This window comes from Thamnophis elegans, chromosome Z (genome assembly GCF_009769535.1).
Source record: "Thamnophis elegans isolate rThaEle1 chromosome Z, rThaEle1.pri, whole genome shotgun sequence".
NCBI classification, from domain to species: Eukaryota; Metazoa; Chordata; class Lepidosauria; order Squamata; family Colubridae; genus Thamnophis; species Thamnophis elegans.
Genome location: NC_045558.1, coordinates 99,540,494 through 99,560,706, shown reverse-complemented (window position 1 = coordinate 99,560,706; position 20,213 = coordinate 99,540,494). Strand labels below are relative to the sequence as shown.

General features: G+C 37.4%; 1 protein-coding gene across 1 annotated transcript in view; it reads right to left on the bottom strand.

Moving 5' to 3' along the window:
• CAVIN1 (caveolae associated protein 1) overlaps nt 1-18,778 on the bottom strand; it is a 30,046-nt gene extending 11,268 nt beyond the window's left edge. The window contains exon 1 of the mRNA XM_032237478.1: nt 18,105-18,778. Coding sequence (XP_032093369.1) covers nt 18,105-18,524 — 420 coding nt within the window. The 5' untranslated portion in view covers nt 18,525-18,778. The remainder of the gene's footprint in view (nt 1-18,104) is intronic.
• Between the last annotated feature and the right edge of the window lie 1,435 nt (nt 18,779-20,213).

The window sequence follows — 20,213 nt, the reverse complement described above, 5'->3', positions numbered from 1 at the left end:
TATACCAAGTCAATGCTTTAGAATTCAGCACAATTGGAAGCATCAGGTTAGGAAACACTGTAGTGACCATGCTGTTGCATTCAAATATATCAGATAGACGTTAGGTAAAATTAAGTTTAAAAACTAGGTAAAAGGGTGGCAAAAATGAAAGATTAGCTTCACAGGAATATATAGGTAGTCCTTGAGTTATGTTCAACAACTGCTCAATTAAATATACTGAACAAATGGTATTTGCAATGGATCCTCATAGTTCATGTGGGGACATATGAACTATGGTTACGTGTTCCCCACAGTCACATGACCAGAATGTCCAATGTCCCTTTCCAGCTTCCTACAAGCAGAGTCAATAGGGAAATTGGCAGGAAATTGAAAATTGCAGATACACAAGGTCCTCACTTAATGAGTCATACATTCCTCATTTAACAACAGCAACCATAACTGCTGTTGCTAAGCTATTCAGTCACTGATGTCATCTTTTATGACTGGATTGATAATTCGATTGTAAACCAAGGATTATCTCTAAACAACTCATGTGAAAGTGGTTCTATTTTGTGTAAGCCAATTAATTTTATGAATTAGCCATAGAACACTTATTAATAACATGTACCCATTTGATTTATTCTAATTTCTGAAATCACATATTGTCACTGATATTACTTTATTACATCTAATGCAACTTAAATACCTGTAAGCATCTTAGAACAAAAGTGATGGATGAATTAAAAAAAAACATAGGCAAAAGTAGAAGTGCTAAATATGTTAGTAAAGGAGTTGTGTTGCAAAATAAAACCTTAAAATCAGAACATAGAAGCTATGTTTTTAAGAAGTTGTAGGGATAATAATATATGAGAACTTTTGCTGAAAGTTACAAAAAGCTTAAAGCAGCTGGAGAAATCCTAGGGAAACATAAGCACCAAGAAATCAAGTCTGATTTCTGAATAAATTATATTGTAAAGGAAGACCTCTTCAGTCTGATGATCAGATTTTAGTATCAATTGTGAACATTACTCACTATTTTTTTCTTTGTTGCTGTTTCAAATTTTAGTCAGATTGTTAAGTATCATTCTGGCCTATATCGCAAAGGGTGAGGTCAGAATTTAAGTAGAGCAATTCTGTGCACAACAATCTGCTGCTTGAAACATCTATCACTATTAGAGCGCCTTGCGAATAAGCCTCTGTGTATCTGTCACTAAAGGCTAGGGGCACAGCAAGGGGAATCAGGATTATATGCAGACTTATATCTAATCCTTATAGGGCTTGGATCAGGACTCTTTGTTACCTTGGGTGACCTGAGAAGAATATCTGCAACATATCCAATATTTCCTGATAGCTGTGAACCAAGGTGTAAAACACCAAATAGTTTATTGGACAAGATGATTTTTGCCGTTACTGATTTTCTTACTAAGGAGCTGCAGATCTCCCCTGCTAAAATAAAATGGAAATAATTTAGTAATACATTGGACTTGTATTTAAGCAACGAGATTGCAACAGAGGAGTGAAACAAAAAGCTCCATCTATCCTCTGCAGACAACACAAAAAACAAGTGACTACCAGAGAAACAAGACTTGTTCTTCTCTACCCAGCAGAGAAATGCTGTGAGTTACTATGGGAGGGACAGAATTTTACTTTAAATTTTTAGGGGTCCCTAGAGTACAACGAAGTATTCATTGAACTGAACTTCTTAGGAGACGGTTGCATAGCTGCTGCATTTATACTTAAATCCTTTAGCTATTCCAATTGTCCTTCAATAGAAAGTTGGATCAACCAACCCAGCATGCCAGATGCACTTCTTCACACAACACGTACTTGAGATTTGGGAGATGTGGGTGTCGACCCATCTGTAATAAACTGCAACCTCTGCTTATCCATCCACCCCTTCATAGCATAGGCAGGTGTGTCAATGCCTACTTGCAGTTGTGGGCAAGTCTAAATCATGTTTACTTCATAACAAGATCCTTATAAGATAGCAAAGGTACAGATTGTTTGGGGCTTACAAAGCAGTAGAATCCTACATCATGCTAAACCAAAAAAAAAATGCATTTTAACTTTAACTTTTGTACTACCCTAGATTGGAAGATATTAATCTTATTTCATATTTATATATTTCTATTTTGTGGCCTTTTGCTTTTTACAACTGAGAAAAGGCAAATTTATATTTTTGGGAATTGCAGGAAGCAATGTAGAATTGCTCCACTGCACAGCTACCCTTCCCAACTTGTCGATTCTACAAAACAGCTTTTCTTCTCACTCCCTGTGTCCTCCATCCAAGTTAACATTCCTAGGTAATGAATCACTGATCCAGCGGTCTTTATGTGTACACTCACTGCCTGGTTGCTACAACACTAATAATAAACACTCCTCTTCCTATATAAAAGGCCAGCAAGCACAAAGACAAGTGATGTTCCTAGCCTGGTAGGGCTGGGCATTATGCAACCAGAGGGTGGTAGAGGCATAGAGAGCAGAACAGCAGCAATTTAATTCAGTATTCAGAGGAAGGAAAAGGGTATATTTGATGCTCCAAATAATAAAGTATTTGCCAGACACTAAGAATTGTGTGTCGCCATGTTTTAATCTTTGGGGCAAGATGGACAATGTTGTTGAAGACATGTGCACACTGTGATAAATCTAATCAATCATGTTCCTTTCTAAAGACAAGTTTGGAATAAATTTATCCTCAGCTCTGCAAATATAAGAGGAGCCAGCTCTGTATACCTCTACTTGCTAAACCTAAATTGTGGCCATCGAGAAACTTCCTATTCTCTTTCCAAAAGCAATTTTCCACAAGCAGGGGAAAAAAAGATCAAGGGAGCAAATGAACGGATAGATTCTAGATTCATAGAATTCATAGAATTCTCCCTTTAATTCATAGAATTAAAGGGAGAAAAAAAAAAGGTTGCCAAACATGCAATAACTTGCTCAATTTAGTAACCTGGGGATGAGGACAGGTAAGGGAAAGACAAGCAAACTCAGTATATATGGGATGTCAACCCAATGCTTATGGAACTATAAGAGGCCATCTGAGTCCATTCACATCTGTTTGTTTGATGATGTCACAAATTGTCCTATAAAGGTAATAACCAGGATTGGGTTTCTGCTGGTTGGCTCTGGATCGGGTGAACTGGTAGTGGCGGCAGTGGGAGGCTCCACCCACCCACACGGACGCTTCTGCGCATGCACACGAGTGAACCGGTAGTAAAATAAATTGAAACCCACCACTAGTAATAACATAATACTCAACTGCCCAATGGCATTCTGGGAAAATTACCTTACTTTCAGTGGAGAGTGAAACACTATTATACACTATATTACTATTGAAAAACAAGAGACCTGTTCTCCAAAGGCTGCGGAAAAGAAAACCATGTTTAAAATAGATACAGTGTGCTTACAATCATACGGAAAGTTAATCTTACTATGTGTTGAAATAATTCTCATTGTGCAGATCTGGGAGAGACGCCATCTTAAGAAATAGAAACACTTTTTGAGAGATATCATCATTTTATTCTTTTATCTGGGGACTGACCTAGGGTTGTGCAAATGAAATCTACATATTCTCTAAACTTCATCATGTTAGGAAAAAGGAAAGATGAATCAAAGGAAGCTGATTGGTACTTGCTTTTTAAATCCCCCAAATTGGATTCAAAATTAGTTCCTGATTGGTCAAACTAAATTTTTGATTGAAAATTTATTAAAGAGTCTTCAAACAAATAGGCAAAATTTTATCACCAGTAACATACATCTGTTTATTAACTTAATCAAAACAGTAAAATTGTTTGGAATATGGAAAGACAGGTTAAATGCTTAAATAAGCATTTAGAAGTTCCACAAGCTGGTATATAATCTTTATTTTTGGCTATAACAAAGTATTTCATTCCAAATTCTCCCTGTTCTTTCTGGAAATCTTGCATATTCATTTAGTGCAGGAAGAGATGAAGGAAGGAATTTGAAGCATATGAGCCAGCAAAGGCCCTTCCATATCCAACCAGAAAAATAAAATATTTTTTTCTACGTTTCTGTTTTAGCAAGGGTGTGGCTGGGTGAATAGGATTCCAAGCATGTGGAGGTACGTACTGGTACAATAGAAGAAAAATAAAAAATTCATTTTGTAGCCTTAGTCCAGGAAATCTTTGGTTTACTAAGATGAACTGTCCTAAAACAGCATATATAAGATCATTCCTTTATAGCATGGAATGGGGAGTCCAAGGCAAGGCCCTCAAGTCTTCAAAAAGTTCACATCAAGTAGAATACCACCTTATTTCCATTTCATTAAGATCGCTATACTGCAAAGAGCTCTGTTTTGTGAAACTGCCAATCATAAATCTGGTTAAGGTCCGAGTGGTATCATTTTGCTGAGGATAACTTGCTTTATGTTTCCATTCAAGTCAATCTGAGTCAGGGATTTGCTTGCACTGAAGATTGCAGTTGCCCAGTTTGGTACAACTTGTTTGCTTAACCATTTTTTTACTGAACAAACCAGTATTGACTGGCTTTTCATACTATGCAATGCCATAATTAAAAAATATATACATGACTAAACTCACTTATTCTATAATTGAACAATCCACATAAGAGTTTAGCGTTTAACTGTGTTTATTCAACATGGTAAGTTAAGAACTTTAATCAGTAACAGTGTTTGGATTTCATGAGAAAACATGGTTTATCAAAGTAAAAATAAATAGATTCATTGCCATCACAAAAGTGCCAAAAACATGTATAGTAATCATGTTTAGTGGGGTATCAACTTCAAGTAAAAGCATCCCCAGCAGCAGCTCTATTTAAGTTATCTAAGAACTTAGTTAAAGGCTAACATTGTTTATGTCCCAAGAAAGTTCTGCCTGGCAAAAAAACCAAACAACTCAAACCCTGAAACAATTTTAACACCAGTTCTTTGCCTTGCCTTACAAAAGTTTGCAGCGTGTTTAAAAAAAAAATCAACTTAAATAAATAAGTCACACTACAAATCAATCACAATTAGGACCAGAATTTCTGTTACTAAGCAAGGTGATTGTTAAGTGAGGCATGCCCAATTTTACAATCCTTTTGCCATTGTTAAGTGAATCACTACGATTGTTAAGTGAATCATGTGATTATTAAGTGAATTTAGCTTCCTCCATTGACTTTGCTTATTGGAAGTTGGCTGGAAAGGTCACAAATGACAATCACATGATCACAAGACGCTGCATCCATTGTTAGTATATGCTGATTGCCAAAAGTCTGAATTTTGATCATGTGACCGTGAGGATGCTGATATGGTTAGAATGCAATATTGCAGGCCAACTCTGCTCACTGCCAGGCGTTCGAACCTGACCAGCTCAAGGTTGATTCAGCCTTCCAAGGTTGGTAAAATGAGAACCCAGATTGTTGGAGGTATATGCTAACTCTGTAAACCACTTAGAGAGGGCTGTAAAGCTGTATATAAGTCTAAGTGCTATTGCTATGGTCATAAATCATTGCTGTTATAACTTTGAACTAAATGAACAATTTTAAGTTGATGATAGAAGTAGTTATGTGGAAAATTACAAAATAGTATAATATATGTATGCAATATGTGTTCCATGGCAAGGTTTGGAGGTCTTCAAGAGATTTAACAGGAGACATACTTGGTGGATTATTATTATTGCTGTCATTTCTATTTTAACACTAAAATTATGCATGCAACAATCTAAGCAAAAGGATGCAGTGTTCTGGATCACATTAAATCTTAAATCATGTTTACAAAGTACTATGACTAAGTTTGCACATTAATCAAACTTAGCCAGGTTCCCACATTGGACTAATCAATAAAGTGGTTTATTTAATTTGCTTTGGTGTACTCTGCAATCCTAGCCATTGCGATTTATCATAGTATAAGCTTAGAAAAAAGTATTAAAATACTTCTTATAGCTTGGTAAACAAATCATGGCCTACAAATCATGGCCTACAATGCACTGAAGAGCTGTGAGGCAATCACCCAGACATACAAGATGACAAAAATCATTTAAAAATTAAGATCTGACAACTGTATAATATTTTCAGTATATTTTATTCATTATTTGAGGGATTGAAAAGGTTGCCTTGTTTAACGTGGTGTAATATTTAACTTTTCTAGAAATGTCCTTTGTATTAAACATACAGTATCTTGTGAATGGAGTAGTTCTTAAACAAACCTAATGAAGATTCTATTATGCTGGGAAATGAATATATTTTCTCATATTAAGATATTGTATATACTTACACACAAGCCAATAATAAGCTGATCTTCAAATTTTTAATAAAAATATTGTGAAAAATATGCCATCTGCACATTTTTTTATTTTGTCACCCAACTTTGTGAGACAGGTAACCGAATAATTATGAAATGAATAAATAAATAAACCAACTCTGGCTTATTTGAGATGAGATATCCAAGCAACATCTAGATCAGGGGTCTCAGGTTGTGGCCTGTTCAGAACTGGGCTGCAGAAGTGATGGGCGAGCGCCTGCATGCAGCATGCGTGAAGCAGCAAAGATCCAAAATAATGAATCAGAAAGCATTAGGATAATAAAATGCATGCTAATTAACAAAACGGTTCTCTGTCCAGTGACGTGCAGTCAGGGAAGGCAGGGCCTTACCAATGTCATCATGAAAAGAAAAAAAAAAAGGAAAAAGGCTGAGGTAGTTGCTGCCAGAGTCACAGTGGATGACTCTGCTTAGTGCTTAACTGTTTAAAAAAGCCTCTAAAAAAGTGCCCTCTGCAGGAGGAGGCGAGAGAACCACGTGCCTCATTTAGTCTATCTTTATGATCACTTGAGCAGAGTTAAGCAAGGGTTAAAAGGTGAAAAATTCCTTATGTAGATGAGGCACACGGTTCTCTCGCCTCCTGTAGAGGGCACGTTTTTTAGAGGCTTTTTAAAAATAGTTAAGCACAGTCATCCATTGGAGACTCTGGCAACAGCTAATCCAGCCTGACCTTGCCTTTTTCTTTTTACATTTTTTACATTTTCATCATGGCAGACAAGAGCAGCGTTGAAAAAGGTATGTTGGTCGGAGGGAGGAATTCAAAATTATTGTAATTTGTAAGTAATTGTAATTTGTATTATTGTAAGTAATTTTTTTGTGTGTGTGTGTTTTATCCGCCTCTGCTGGTGCGCGGGCTGGCACTTTATTTCCCAGCCCCAGGGCACCTTTCCACGGTTGGTGAAGCTCCTGCTCTCCCCGCAAAAGGCAGCCTCCTCGCCGCCTCTCTCTATTCCCTTTGCCCGCTGTCGGTTAAGAACAAAGCCCATGGCAGGGAAGCTGCTTGTTTGTCTGTCTGGGATTCTTTGGTGTGCGGGTGTGTATGGCGGATATACCGCCGGGAGCGGCCAAAAGCCTCTTTCTTGACAGCACTTTCAAGAAAGAGGCTTTTGGCCACTCTGGTGGTATGTCCGCCATTAGAGGCGGAGAGGCCAAAAGCCTCTTTCTTGAAAGCGCTGTCAGCCGATCAAGAGGCGTGCTGGGAATCAAACCCAGTTCGGGGCTGAGGAAAAAAGTGCCTGTCATCCTCGCCAATCCCTCGTGGCCGCTGATCCCAGAATCACCAGATCAAAGTCCCGCGTTCGCAGTCCTGGGATCCTCCGCTTCAAGATCTCCCTCGCAAGCTTCAGCAGCCCCGATGACAGCTCAGCACGCTGCTTCTTCTCTGCATGCCCCCCTCCCCTCCATTCTTTTCCTCAGTTCCTATCCCCCGGCGGGTCCGCACAAGTTCCTCACCTAGTTAAGCGTGCCTTGGATCCCAGCCCCAGGGCACCTTTCGACGGTTGGTGAAGCTCCTGCTCTCCCCGCAAAAGGCAGCCTCCTCGCCGCCTCTCTCTATTCCCTTTGCCCACTGTCTGTTAAGAACAAAGCCCACGGTGGGGAAGCTGCTTGTTTGCTGTCTGGGATTCTTTGGTTTGTGTGTGTGTGTATGGCAGACATACCGCCGGGAGCAGCCAAAAGCCTCTTTCTTGACAGTGGCCAAAAGCCGCTTTCTTTCTTTTTGCCTCACCAGCCATAAACCACACCGCACGTCACTGTCTCTGTCAGATTCTTTAGGTCTTTTTTTCTACCAACTACACCCAAATTTTAAAAAGCTTATTTCTATTTATTGGACCTCTTCCATGCTTGGTGCTCTGTTTCAAAAACAAAACTTTTGCCATGATGTGACCTAGGCCAGGACAGAATTGTCTGCATGACAGCAAAGAAAATTCCAAAGCAAAGTTCCAGAGCTTAGTGGCTTGATGTGATGCAGCATTCACTACATGGGTCTTTTTACTATTTGTTAGGAAAGAAATGCCAGGCTGATACTGAGGCATCAATGCTGCTAGATATTCTCAGGCATTGTCCAAGGATAGCTAATGCCACAAGTTGCTTAGCTGCTTGTTGCAATAAGTAGGAACGCTATTAAAATATGAACAAAGGCTGAAACTCAAAATAAATAAATAAATAAATAAATAAATATTCAGCAACAGAGGTTCATGTAAATGAAAGGGGACAATTCTTTAGGGGCTTAGTAAATTAACAGAAGGTGGTAGCTCTATTATTAGCAGCCATAAGCAGTTCAATTTGAAAATCACAGAAGATAGCAAAGTGTCATGATTTAATATCTTAATTATTGTCTGAGTGAAAGATGAATATATGTAGCATTATCTACATTATGTACTAAAATATGACTAGCCCAAATTTATAGGCTTGTCTAAGGAGTATTAGTAAATGACAGTCCTCTTCTAGCTAAGCCAGGATGCCCAGAGTCAGCCAAGTTAGTTGGGCATAAAAGGAAGAAAAACTTTATCCACATTTCTTTCCTTTTGGGGCAATAAAACCACAATGAAGTATTAAATAAGGAATAATTTGCTGGCCTTTTGAGACATGCTAAATTTTGTGCCAGGGATCTTGGCCTTGCTTAGAGATAGTGGGAGTTAGATCCAAAATGTCCAAAGAAAATAAGATTGGGGAAAATTGTACTATGAAATGAACAAAATATTAACAATGTGTGCGCGCGCGGGGGTGGGCATGTCTATGTCTGTGTATCTATCTATCTATCTATCTATCTATCTATCTATCTATCTATCTATCTATCTATCTATCTATCTATCTATCTATCTATCTGGCAAAGTTTAGTCAAATTTCAGCAGGAAGGGAGAGGAAGTTCTAATCCTTCTTGTTAGTTAACTATCCCTTCAGTCTCTTGATTGTATAAGGACCCATGACATTGGGTTCTTGATTGAGGTCAAGGTAAAAGGTTGTAGCCTTATCTATCAAATAGCATTAGGACTAAATGAGCACTAAAGTGGACTGCTATACTTTTCTCCTCCATCCTCTAGAGCTACTAGCAAACATAGCAAAAAGGTGTAACAAAAGCTAAAGCCACTGAACTGACCCAAAACTGCTTTACAAGCAAAAGGGCAGGGCTACAGACTTCAGTGAGGCAACCAACAGCTAAAATGTAGGGGCAGAGGTTTCAGAAGCTGAGAAGAAAGGGCTCAGTTTGATCCGCAGATGGCTTGGCCTTCTCTGACTCAAAGCTGCTGCCTCCGTTTTCATTCTGTGCCAGCTGATGCCATGGCACTGTTTCTGCTAAAGGGACAGAAGGCAAAATCTCTCCAGAAAGGTCATAAGGTTCGCTGTCTTCTGAAAGATCAAGGGGCACACTCTCCGGTGAAGTTTCACTGGGCGCACCATGGATCATCTCGGGCTACAGTGAGGAAAATGAGTATCAGTGGGCAGTATTGATGGAGCCAAAGGTTTCTTTATAAGCATAGCCACTAGGCACAGGTCAAGTCAGTGCAATGGCAGCAAGGATGATGCATAAGCAAAGGCACCTATAGCAATCTGGCAATAATTTCCCCCCCAATAATTTCCCCCAATGATAGCTTTACCCTACTTTTATATGTGTTAGGGATTTCTGGCCTACAGTATATCCACTCTTTTGTTTGCCTGGAAAGCATTGTTGCTCATCACAAAAGATCAGAAATCGTACACAGATATTGTGATAATTCAAGTCAGTCATGTCCCATTATTTGTACAGGTAGAATTTAAGTAACTCAATTCTACCTTTAGATCAGGGGTGGGTTCTTGCCAATTCTAATCTCTTCTATAGAAGAGGTTCCACAAATATACAGTGCCGTTTAGAACCGGTTCCAGCTCCCTCCCCCGCCCGTCCGCACTTCATCAAGATGAAGAGCGAGAGGACCAATTCTGGGAGTTGAAGTCCACGTCTTAAAGCTGTCAAGTTTGAACACCCTGGGGTTTTTTTTCTGAAGGTTTAGGGGTGCAAGGGTCTTGCAATTTGACAGCTTTAAGACTTGCACACTTCAATGCCAGAGTTCCTGAGCCAACATTTTGGTTGATAAGCAAGAGCGTTGTTAAGTGAGTTTCACACATTTTACAAGTTGGCCACGCCCACCCAATCACATGGCTGGCAAGCCACTCCCACCCGGTCACATGGCTGGTGATCCACTCCCACAAAGCAGGCCACACCTACAGAAGAGGCTCTAAAAAAATTTGAAACCCACCACTGCTTTAGATATTTCAAATCCAACACTGCATTACCTGTCAATTATAATTTATATGTAGAGCTCCATTTGAATTTTTTATTTTTATTTTTAAATTTAATATACCAATGGTTCTCATTGTGGGCCATATCCCCCTTCAAGAGGCCAATTCCTATTTCCAGGCATGTCCAGGGGCAGGATGTCAAAGAGGTCAATGAGGCTCAGTAGGGAGTCATGAACAAAAAAAAGATTGACTGTCCTTGTTATATAACATCTGAGTTGCAAATACTCCTATAGTTTACAACATTCACACTCTTGTGAAGTCACACTCTTGTGAAATCTGCAGCCCTATAAATATCACAATTAAGTAAATAACAATAAAATAATCATGGGTCACAAAGGGGTAGTTGATGTGCCAATCAGTTGTTTGGTGGAGCAGTATGACGACAGCAATGGAACATTGTGTTTTTCAAAGTAATAGCAGCAGTGGCAATCTTTGGCAGCAATGAATTTGAGTTTTCAAAAATGTTGTGCAGAACTGGTTTACAATATAACTCCATTAGCTACCCAGATGCTAGCTCATGATAAGTAATTTTAAGGGATCTACTCTTTCTCTTTTTTTATTGTTAATCTGGAGTTGGATTGAATAGTCCTACATACTGTACAATACAGAGAACTTGTTGGGTATGATAGTTGTTATCTACCATATCTAAGAAAACAAATAAAATGTTACCATATTTTATTTGCTTATTGAAGAAGTTTGTATACTATTGAATAAGTCAAACAAAATAATTTGTTCCATCAAAGTTTGGCAGCTGATGTAAGTTTTTATGTCAGAATATATTACTCAAGAAGGTCCACTTGTACATGAAAAGCAGAATTTTTTAAAAAAGAAAGGATACTAACTTTCCATCTCTTCTGTTTTTTTCCCTAGGCTCATTGATGGTTGTGATGGGCGACCTGAAAGATGAGTTTCTGTGATGGATTAGTTTACTGAAGGTTCCCTGAAGTCTCTCGCTGGAATAGTTGTATCCAGAGACTCCAAACAACTCCAGCCTCAGAACAATATGTTAAACTATGTCGTTTTCCCCCTTGTCAACAATCTTATCGTAGGTTAAGATACATTAAGACTAAAGGTTATGGTTACTAATGACATATTCAAAGCTTACCATATATCTTAAAAATAACTCAGATTTCTCGGTGAAAATTTTTTTTTTAATATATAATCCTCTTAAACTTTAATATAAACAGGTCAGTTGGTTTATTTCAAAGCTTCTTCCTTCCTGATGTCGTCTTTAACTGGACACAGCGTGCAGAAGAGGGAATGGAAACATGCACCAACATCCACCCTACTTGCTTTAAAGTATAATCTAAATATCTAGAGATTGTTCATTCTAAATGTTTAGCTTGCTCTTCCTTCCTGAACATGAAACAAAAGAAACATCTGCTGCTTTGGACTTTGTTCTGTCTTGTAGAAAGGTGCCAGATTGTGAATTAACTCCAGAATGTTGTACATGAATGTAGGTAGAGTTCATTTATTTTTATAACAAAGAATTTTTAATTGTATTTGGATTAAGTTTTTCTAAATATTTTCAAAGCTTTCCCAAATGATTCATTTTAAGATTGGCAACTTTTTCCCATGCTTTCTCATCTCTCCATCTCACATACATACAATACAATTATAGGCACAAGATAATCTTATTGTTATTAATTCTCATTATCTCACTATAGTATTATAGCAATAAAGAAAAATTATGTTTTGAATAATCCAGAAGTTGATGTCAAAACAATATAATTGTTTTATCCCTTTTTTCAAAGAGTTACTGGAATACACCGAGACACACCTAATTCCTAACATATAGGATGAAAAATCAATTTTAGCTGGCAGCATGTGCAAAGCAAGTTTAAGATTCAGGATAATGAGATGTCAGATGTCTGTAATTTTGGAATAGACACTATTTGCCTTTGTTTCTGCAATGCCTATGAAGTCTATATATTTGTTCAGAAAAAAACATTATAGAACTTTATATTATGATTCTTGAATCAAAATCAGCTGAGGACATTTGGTTGTTAGAGCAAAAGCCTTTTCATGCATGCTTCTTAGACCATGTATTTTTATATTATTATTTTTTGCATTATTTAATATAATTTTGTAAGCCATCCAGAACTGTTGGAATCCTTGGATGTATAAAATTAAACAAATAATATGATCTAATTCCGTGTATTCCATAAAGACTGTGAAAGTGACCTGAAATGCACTGTATTTCAAGAACAGGAGGAAATGCTGCCTACATGAAACCAAATTTACAGTGCTGGATGAATGCATAAAAGGTAAATTGTACCAAAGTTTATTTTCATGAGTTGTGGTATCAAGTATTTTCACTGTCACCACCAAATCATAGTATGGGACCAACAAATTTTTTTCTAAGCATGTGACACAATTTCCTCCAACTCTGCTGCATTCAGTTTTGTGGCATCCACAAGTACGGTTGGTTATTTGGGTTCTTCTGATTTAAACAGCACAATTTGACATACTTGCCATTGTATAAACTTTCTTCAAAGAACCTTTAGTCCAACACAACTCGGTCAGCCCCCCCAAAAAAAACTATCTGAGCAGTATTGGGAAAAGATGTTTCCTTTAGTTCATCTCCTATCCTATGAGGTAATTAATCACTGGGGACCCAGTCTACTGCGACAATGCACACTGCATTCCAACAAGGCCGTTTTTTCAGTCACGGTTGCTTTAAAACAATAGCAAGAGAAGTAGCAATTTATTAATAAACCACCACTTTAAATTAGACACTACAGACAATGCATTATGCATTTTAAGAGCTAGGGGAAGAAGCTAACCTTGAAAATATTTTGCATGAAGCCAATGATTTTTGTGAGATGCTGCATCGAGCTAAATTTTCCAAGCATCTCTTGGGAAACTTCAACATCAACGCCATGAATAATACTGAAAATAGACAGAAGAGAACAATCCCACAGCTGCCTCTCAAGGGAAGACATAACCATGGCCTTATAGGGATTTGTGTTTAATTGTTTTTTTTTTTCCATGCTGAAGAGCAAAATGTCATTTGTCAAAATCTGCCTGCAGCATTCAAGGAAAATTCAACTGTTCTACTTATAAAGAGGCTGCTAGGCTACAGTAAATTCATGCTAGTCTTTATGACTATGCACTTGCATACTAATAGAACTTCATGTGGTTTGGGCTTAATCGAAATGGCTAAGTCTACAACACTGACTTTGAGTATCAGTACTTGGGAAATCCAAAAGGGGGCAAGGAGGTAATAATTCTGTATTAGGTGTTTCCTTTGGGCATTGTTTAGCTGGATTCAAGACAGCACTAGGTTCTTATGGATTCTCTTTTACTTTTGCTTTTCATACCTGTAAGAAAATTAATGTTGGCTTGTAGTATGACTATATGGGTAAAATTATTGGCAAATATAAAGAACTGAGAATTCAAAGTATAGTACAATAGCAGCAGTATGTGGATTCATGGAACAACATGAAACAGGGAACATGGAAGATTCCAGTGTTTTTTACATTTAATCATTTTTGTTCCCTTGGAAGAGAAAAATGTGCTAGATGCTGATATTTACATGGTTGAACAAGTGACATTAGAATGGCAACTCTGATAATCAAGAGAATGGATCCCTCTGGAAATTCCTGCAGAAACAACTATTTTTTTATTACTATATATATTTCATCTTCAATTTAGAGAATTTTTTTGCCTACTTTTCAAAATAATGTTAGTAAAATATTTCTAAATACCATGTGCAAAATTAAAATCTGGCATGGTGAGCAAAATTAATGCGTTCCAACACTACTTTGAAAAATGCTAAGAGATTTGCCCCCACAAATCAAGGATGAATAAAAATTAAGGAGAAACAAAATGCTATGCAGAACTATGCAAACAAAAAGTTATTAATTAATCTGGAAAAATGCTACAAGTATTTGGAAAGTTTGGAGTACCACATAACTGCTCTCGGCCACTAAAAGAAGAAAGAAACCATTCTTAGGATATAACAGAGGTACTTGTAAAATGTAATTACACAATGTGATTAATTTAGAATTAATCTGACGTATAAATTTGCATCAAATGCTAAGGTGAGGCTATGAAATCTGAGGTGCATAAAATTAATATGATTACTAGATGATAATAAAAAGACTAAAAAATTCTCTCCTTCCATCAATTGACATTTAAGCATTTTAAATTTAGCATGTTGTGCAAATGCAGATGTTAAATTAATAATTAACCTGGTTGAATAAGTTGGATGAATGCAATTATAAAGTTGTTTCCAGAAAAACTGCCACACCCTATTTTCACAAAGAAATGATTCATACATTAAATGTCAAATTCTCTGCACATTCTTAAATATTTCAATGCACACTTCAAAACACATGAAACTTAGGCAAATTGTTATTAGCAAAGCAAATACTTTTATCATGGCTGTTCAGTGAGCCGTAATGAACAAAGCTCCTTTCAAAACATTACTGAGTGGTAAACCTAGTTGATTATTGTATAAACGTGTAAAGAAGGGAGAACATGAGAGGGGAAACTAAAATTATATTTAAAATATATTAATGATTCAAATTCTTTCTTCTGCACAACTAGTAAAAGTATGGTTGTCTTAACTATTTTTGCATCAATCCACCCTATTTAAGTATTTCTTAATAGATGTCCAGCTCCACTTTTATGACTGGCTTCAGATAATGTTGCACAGGCAGTCCTTGTTTAGCGCCTGCCTTGTACAATGATTCTTTGCTGTTATGACAATGATGCAAAAATAACTTTGCAACCAATGCCCACATTTATTATTTCTGCAGGTTCATAAAGTGAAGGAAAACTGAAGTAAGATTCTAAGCACAGTCACAGTTTTACTTAACCACCACTTCACTTAACAACTGAGTTGCTGATCCCAACTGTGGTCACTGAACTAGGACTACCTGTATAGGCAAGTTTTGATGATTTTTGCACTAAATAAATATTTTGCCCTACATATGACTGCAATTCTATATATGTCAAGAGAAGACAATAAAATAAAAACCTCTAGTATTCCTACCTCAGTGGAGGTGGAATAGGAGTTGCCTTCTATTTTGAAAATACCAGGTCCCATTTAAGCCCCTTGAGCTTCTGTTTATTTGCTTGAAGCAATAACAGAAGTACACTCTAGGATATTCAGAGGATTACACCTATAGAAACAACTGCTTTAATAACTTCTAACAAAAATGCTGCCTTTGATGTGTTCAACAGTATATTTCTTCCAAGAGCAAGGCATCAACCCTGCTTTGCCAGCAATTCAATTTTGCCCCATGTATACACATATTACTAACACTCTCTTAAATGTTCAAATCATGTTAGGTTGCAAACTTGTTTGGTTGGGAACATATTCAGAATGATGCTAGCCTTATAGCTACAATTCAGAGAACATTAGTATGTTAGCAGCATGGCTTAATCCCCAGCCCAAATAGCAATCACTGCCAGAGCTATTCTGAAACAAAACACAGTGTGTCAGGCAGGGCGAGAAGCATCCAAAGCAAGAGCAGAGACTGAGGTTGATTTAAAAAAAAAACCCTCTTTGAAAGCAAACCTATCCTTCTTTCTTTGTATGGAGAGAAAAGTTGTGTTGCAAAAAAGCAAAGTTCTAGAAAATATCAATCAGCAGCTTTTCCCATCACCCATATGGTCAATTGTGATTCTTGCACTATGATGAATCTATGTGGCAAAGTTAATTCTGCAGTTATCTTTAGCCTGCTAGCTCTCTATTTACTCTGAAATAATTACAGTTTAATCATTGGTTCTACTGTGTTTTGTAGCATACAAAAGTCATCATCCTATTCTCATTTACTCTTATAACTCTTATATTCATTGTAATAAATAAAGCTTATGGGATTGGGAAAAATAATGGTCATTTTATTTCTATTTTTCTATTTATTTATAACCCATCTTCATTATTTTTACAAATAACTCAAGGTGGCATACATATCCAACATACCTTCCTTTTATTTTCTCCACAACAACAACCTTGTGAGGTGGGTTGGGCTGAGACTGATTGGCCCAAATTTACCCAGCTGGCTTTCATGGCTAAGGCGGGACTTCAACTCATGGTGTTCCATTTTCAAATGGAACCTATGCACAAATAATTACACAAAATCTACACACTTAATTCATGATTAGATATTAAATTATACTTTATATGCATTATATAGAGAATTTTTAAAATAACCCACATAAGAATGTCTCCAAATTGCAGGTGATCATTTCTACTAGTCTCATATTTCAGATGTAACGCTGAACATTAATTGCTTTAATGCCATCTCTTAGGGAGTTCTTTGGTTTGATTTAAGAACTTGCAGTCTAACTTCTAGCACAGCCACTATCAGATTCATTAACATAAGGAGTATGCTATGCCTATTTCAAAATTCTATATCCCAAGTAAACAAACAAATCTATAAAATCTGGAAAGGTTATATTGCATAGTACGACATTTTCCCCCCCAAAATCAAGCTGTTCTATAACAATCCAAGATAATTTTGCCATAATTTTAGGGAAGGCAAACATTAACACTTGTAAAGTAATCATGATATAGATTGACTTTAAAATGTTTTTATTCCTTCTTCCTTTTACTTTCTCTATTTTTAATCCGGTGAGCCTTGAAACTCAATTTCAATGACTTCCAATTAAGAGTAGTTTTTAACTGTGTTGATTTATTTTCATATAAATAATCTGGAGTATTCCTGCCTTTGAGACATGATATAATTGAGAATGCTCAAGACATGAATCAGTGGGTTATATCAGTCAGGTATTTGCTGGATTCCTCAAACAGATATAACCTGATCTCCTTGCACGTTGTGGTAGTAAAAATGCAACCATATTTTGCACATTTCACCCTTAGAAAATAAGCTCAGCTGATTTTTAAAAAAAAAGATTGTCACAATAGTATGACTTAATCTTGTTTTTCTTTATACAGACCATAAAAGCTTAGACTACCAGAGAAAAGAAAGACTGGCTTGGAACTACATATTTTTGTTTGTTTGATATTAACAAATTTAAAGCTGGCCAGGAAATAAGAGGGAGAATTGTGTGCGTGGGGGGGGGGGGGGACGGGGGGACTACAATACAGAACAAAGCTGCTTTTCACCAGTGACAAAGAATGCTAGGGCATGAAGATACGAACAAAATAATATTACATCAGGAAACATAACTTTATGCTTGTTACCATCCTCAAAAATTAGTTTATATGGTATTCTCTGCAACACAACTTCTCTGCAAAGTGGCAATGAAAGCATAGGGATTTCTTTCCCCAAAAAAAGTTAATATGAATATTTGAGAAACTTGAAAAAAGATTTCCAATTCTGTAACTTTTAATGAGACAGGTTGGTTCCCTTATAAAACAGCTAAATTTCTCCCTCTCTGATTTTGATCAAATTCCTCCATGGTTTAAATGGGCATGCAGGGCAATTTTGGAATCTTAGCAAAATATTGGGCAATGAAATACATATAGCATTTTCCTCTCCATTTTTTCAGACATGGGATAACTTTTAAAGGTGCAAAAAAAAAAAGAGGCAATGTTTTGGCACCTTTAAAGGCCAACTATTAAAAAGTAAACAGATGAGATTAAATGGCATCTTACCTGGTAGATCATGACTTTAAAGTTCCTACGCTTCAGCAATTCCGTCTCATTGGATTCTAACTTCTTGATTTGTCCAGCTTGTTTCTCCAGATTTTGTCGGACAGTTTTCACATTAACACTGACCTTACGGACTTTCTCCAACATCTTGTTGACTGTATTGCTGGTGGTGGTGTGGGCTTTGGTGAGCTTAGCCAGTTCTCCCTGGATGCTGGCCACTACACCATCCATTTCTTGCTGTCTCTCTTCCAATTGAGTCTGGGTCAGCTGAATCTGATCCACAGCCCCAATAATTTTGTCCAAAAGAGTAAGCACCATAACACCATTGATCTGGTCAGATTTAATGGGTTCTTCAGCAGCTGGCTCCTCCGAAGCCTCAGATGCAGTTGGCTGCTCGACGATATGGAGGGTGGTGTCTGCCATGGTCACTTAAGAGTTCTGACTAGGAAAATCTGGAGAAGCTTGACACTGCAGTGACAAGACAGAGAAGTGAAGGCTGAAACTGAGATCTCTCAGTTCCGGGAGGCCAGACAGAAGCCAAGAGCTGAGCGTGTGGATTTATGCTTCTATTGAAATGATACAATCCTTGCAAAGCTGTCAGGGGAAACTGTCCTGCAAAATTTTCCAGGCTCTGAGGCCATTGGTTGACTCCACCTCAACTGAAGGAAAGGACGCTCTTGCCAAATGCCTTGTCGACCCACCCCTTTTTTTCTACAATGATTAAAATAGTTGGAGAGGAGGCAACAGCTTTAGCATGTGAGCACAGGCAGAGTTTGAGCGTTCGCTCACTCCCTCACAGAGGAATGCAAAAATCTAAAGTGCAACAGCCTCTGTTGCTTACTAGGTGGTGGGAGGGCAGGGATTTCTTAGCAAGCTTTCTCTGGAATCTAGAGGGAGGAAGGGAACAAATATTCTGTACAAAACTAATAATGGAAAAACCACCCATTCTGTGAATATCAGTGAATATGTAACAGGGGCTGTGTGGGAAACAGCTGCACGGAAGAGTACAACTGGGATAACCCAGAAACTTCTGTGTTGAGCCAGGCCAGCTTAAAGTTTCATATTTCCTTTTAAAGGCATTCGGTGACAGTTTAGGACACACACAGAGCTTGGATCACTCAGTATACACAACTGGTAGTACAACTGAATTCAGCTATGCTAGAGATATCTGGACAAAATAGCATACACACACAGCTCCAACGTACTTCAGAAACGGCTATCTGGGTTTAAAAAATGGAGCTCTTTGGTGCAGAAACACTTGCTAGTTGTATGGCCAGGCTTGTTTGCTGTACAGTACAGATTAACTGTTGCCTGCAACAGTAGTTGCCATTTTATGGAGATGAAGCAATTCTGAACTGGTAACTTGCCATAAACAAATCTGAAGATTATTCTGCATGCTTTCTAATGTGGTCAAAAGTTATGAGTCTCACTGATAAAGAAACTTATCTTTAATTCAAATGAAGGCTGTATGAATGGAAATGAATTCCATAAATATCATGAATGTATAAACATCTCAGAATACGAAGAAAAGTTCTCCATTTAAGTGGGCTATTTTCATTATTTAGACCACACGTGGGGAAGATGGCCTATTTATATGACTTGTAGACTTCAACACCCAGAATTCTGGGAATTGAAGTTAAATCACAAAAGGGCCATTGTTTCCTCATCCCTGATTTAAATTATTGAGAGTAAGAATGCACTCCAAAAGATTTTAGGAAGCTTAATTCCATGAAATCTATAGCTGTTATGCTCTTGAAAAAAATCCACAATAAATCCTTCGTTTCAATTTGAAAACGACAGAGACTGATCTCAGCAATTGTCTAAAGGAACCCAAGACAAGAGGAAAAGTGAATAGAAAAAATAAAACAGCAAACATTTGTTTGTTTGGAATTCATGGTTTATAACTAAAGAAAAGAGAGAGCTAATATCCCCCCCTAACTGTTGTAAAGCAGCTATAAGTCACTGGCTTTACGAAACAAAGTCTTCCAGCTAGAATTTGTTACTGCTTACTCCTGCCAGCATGGGTAATACTGATAAGAAACTTCTGTGGCTCTAATTGCAATTGACATTGATGGACTCTATATAGCCACCCAGAGTCACCTTGTAGAGGAA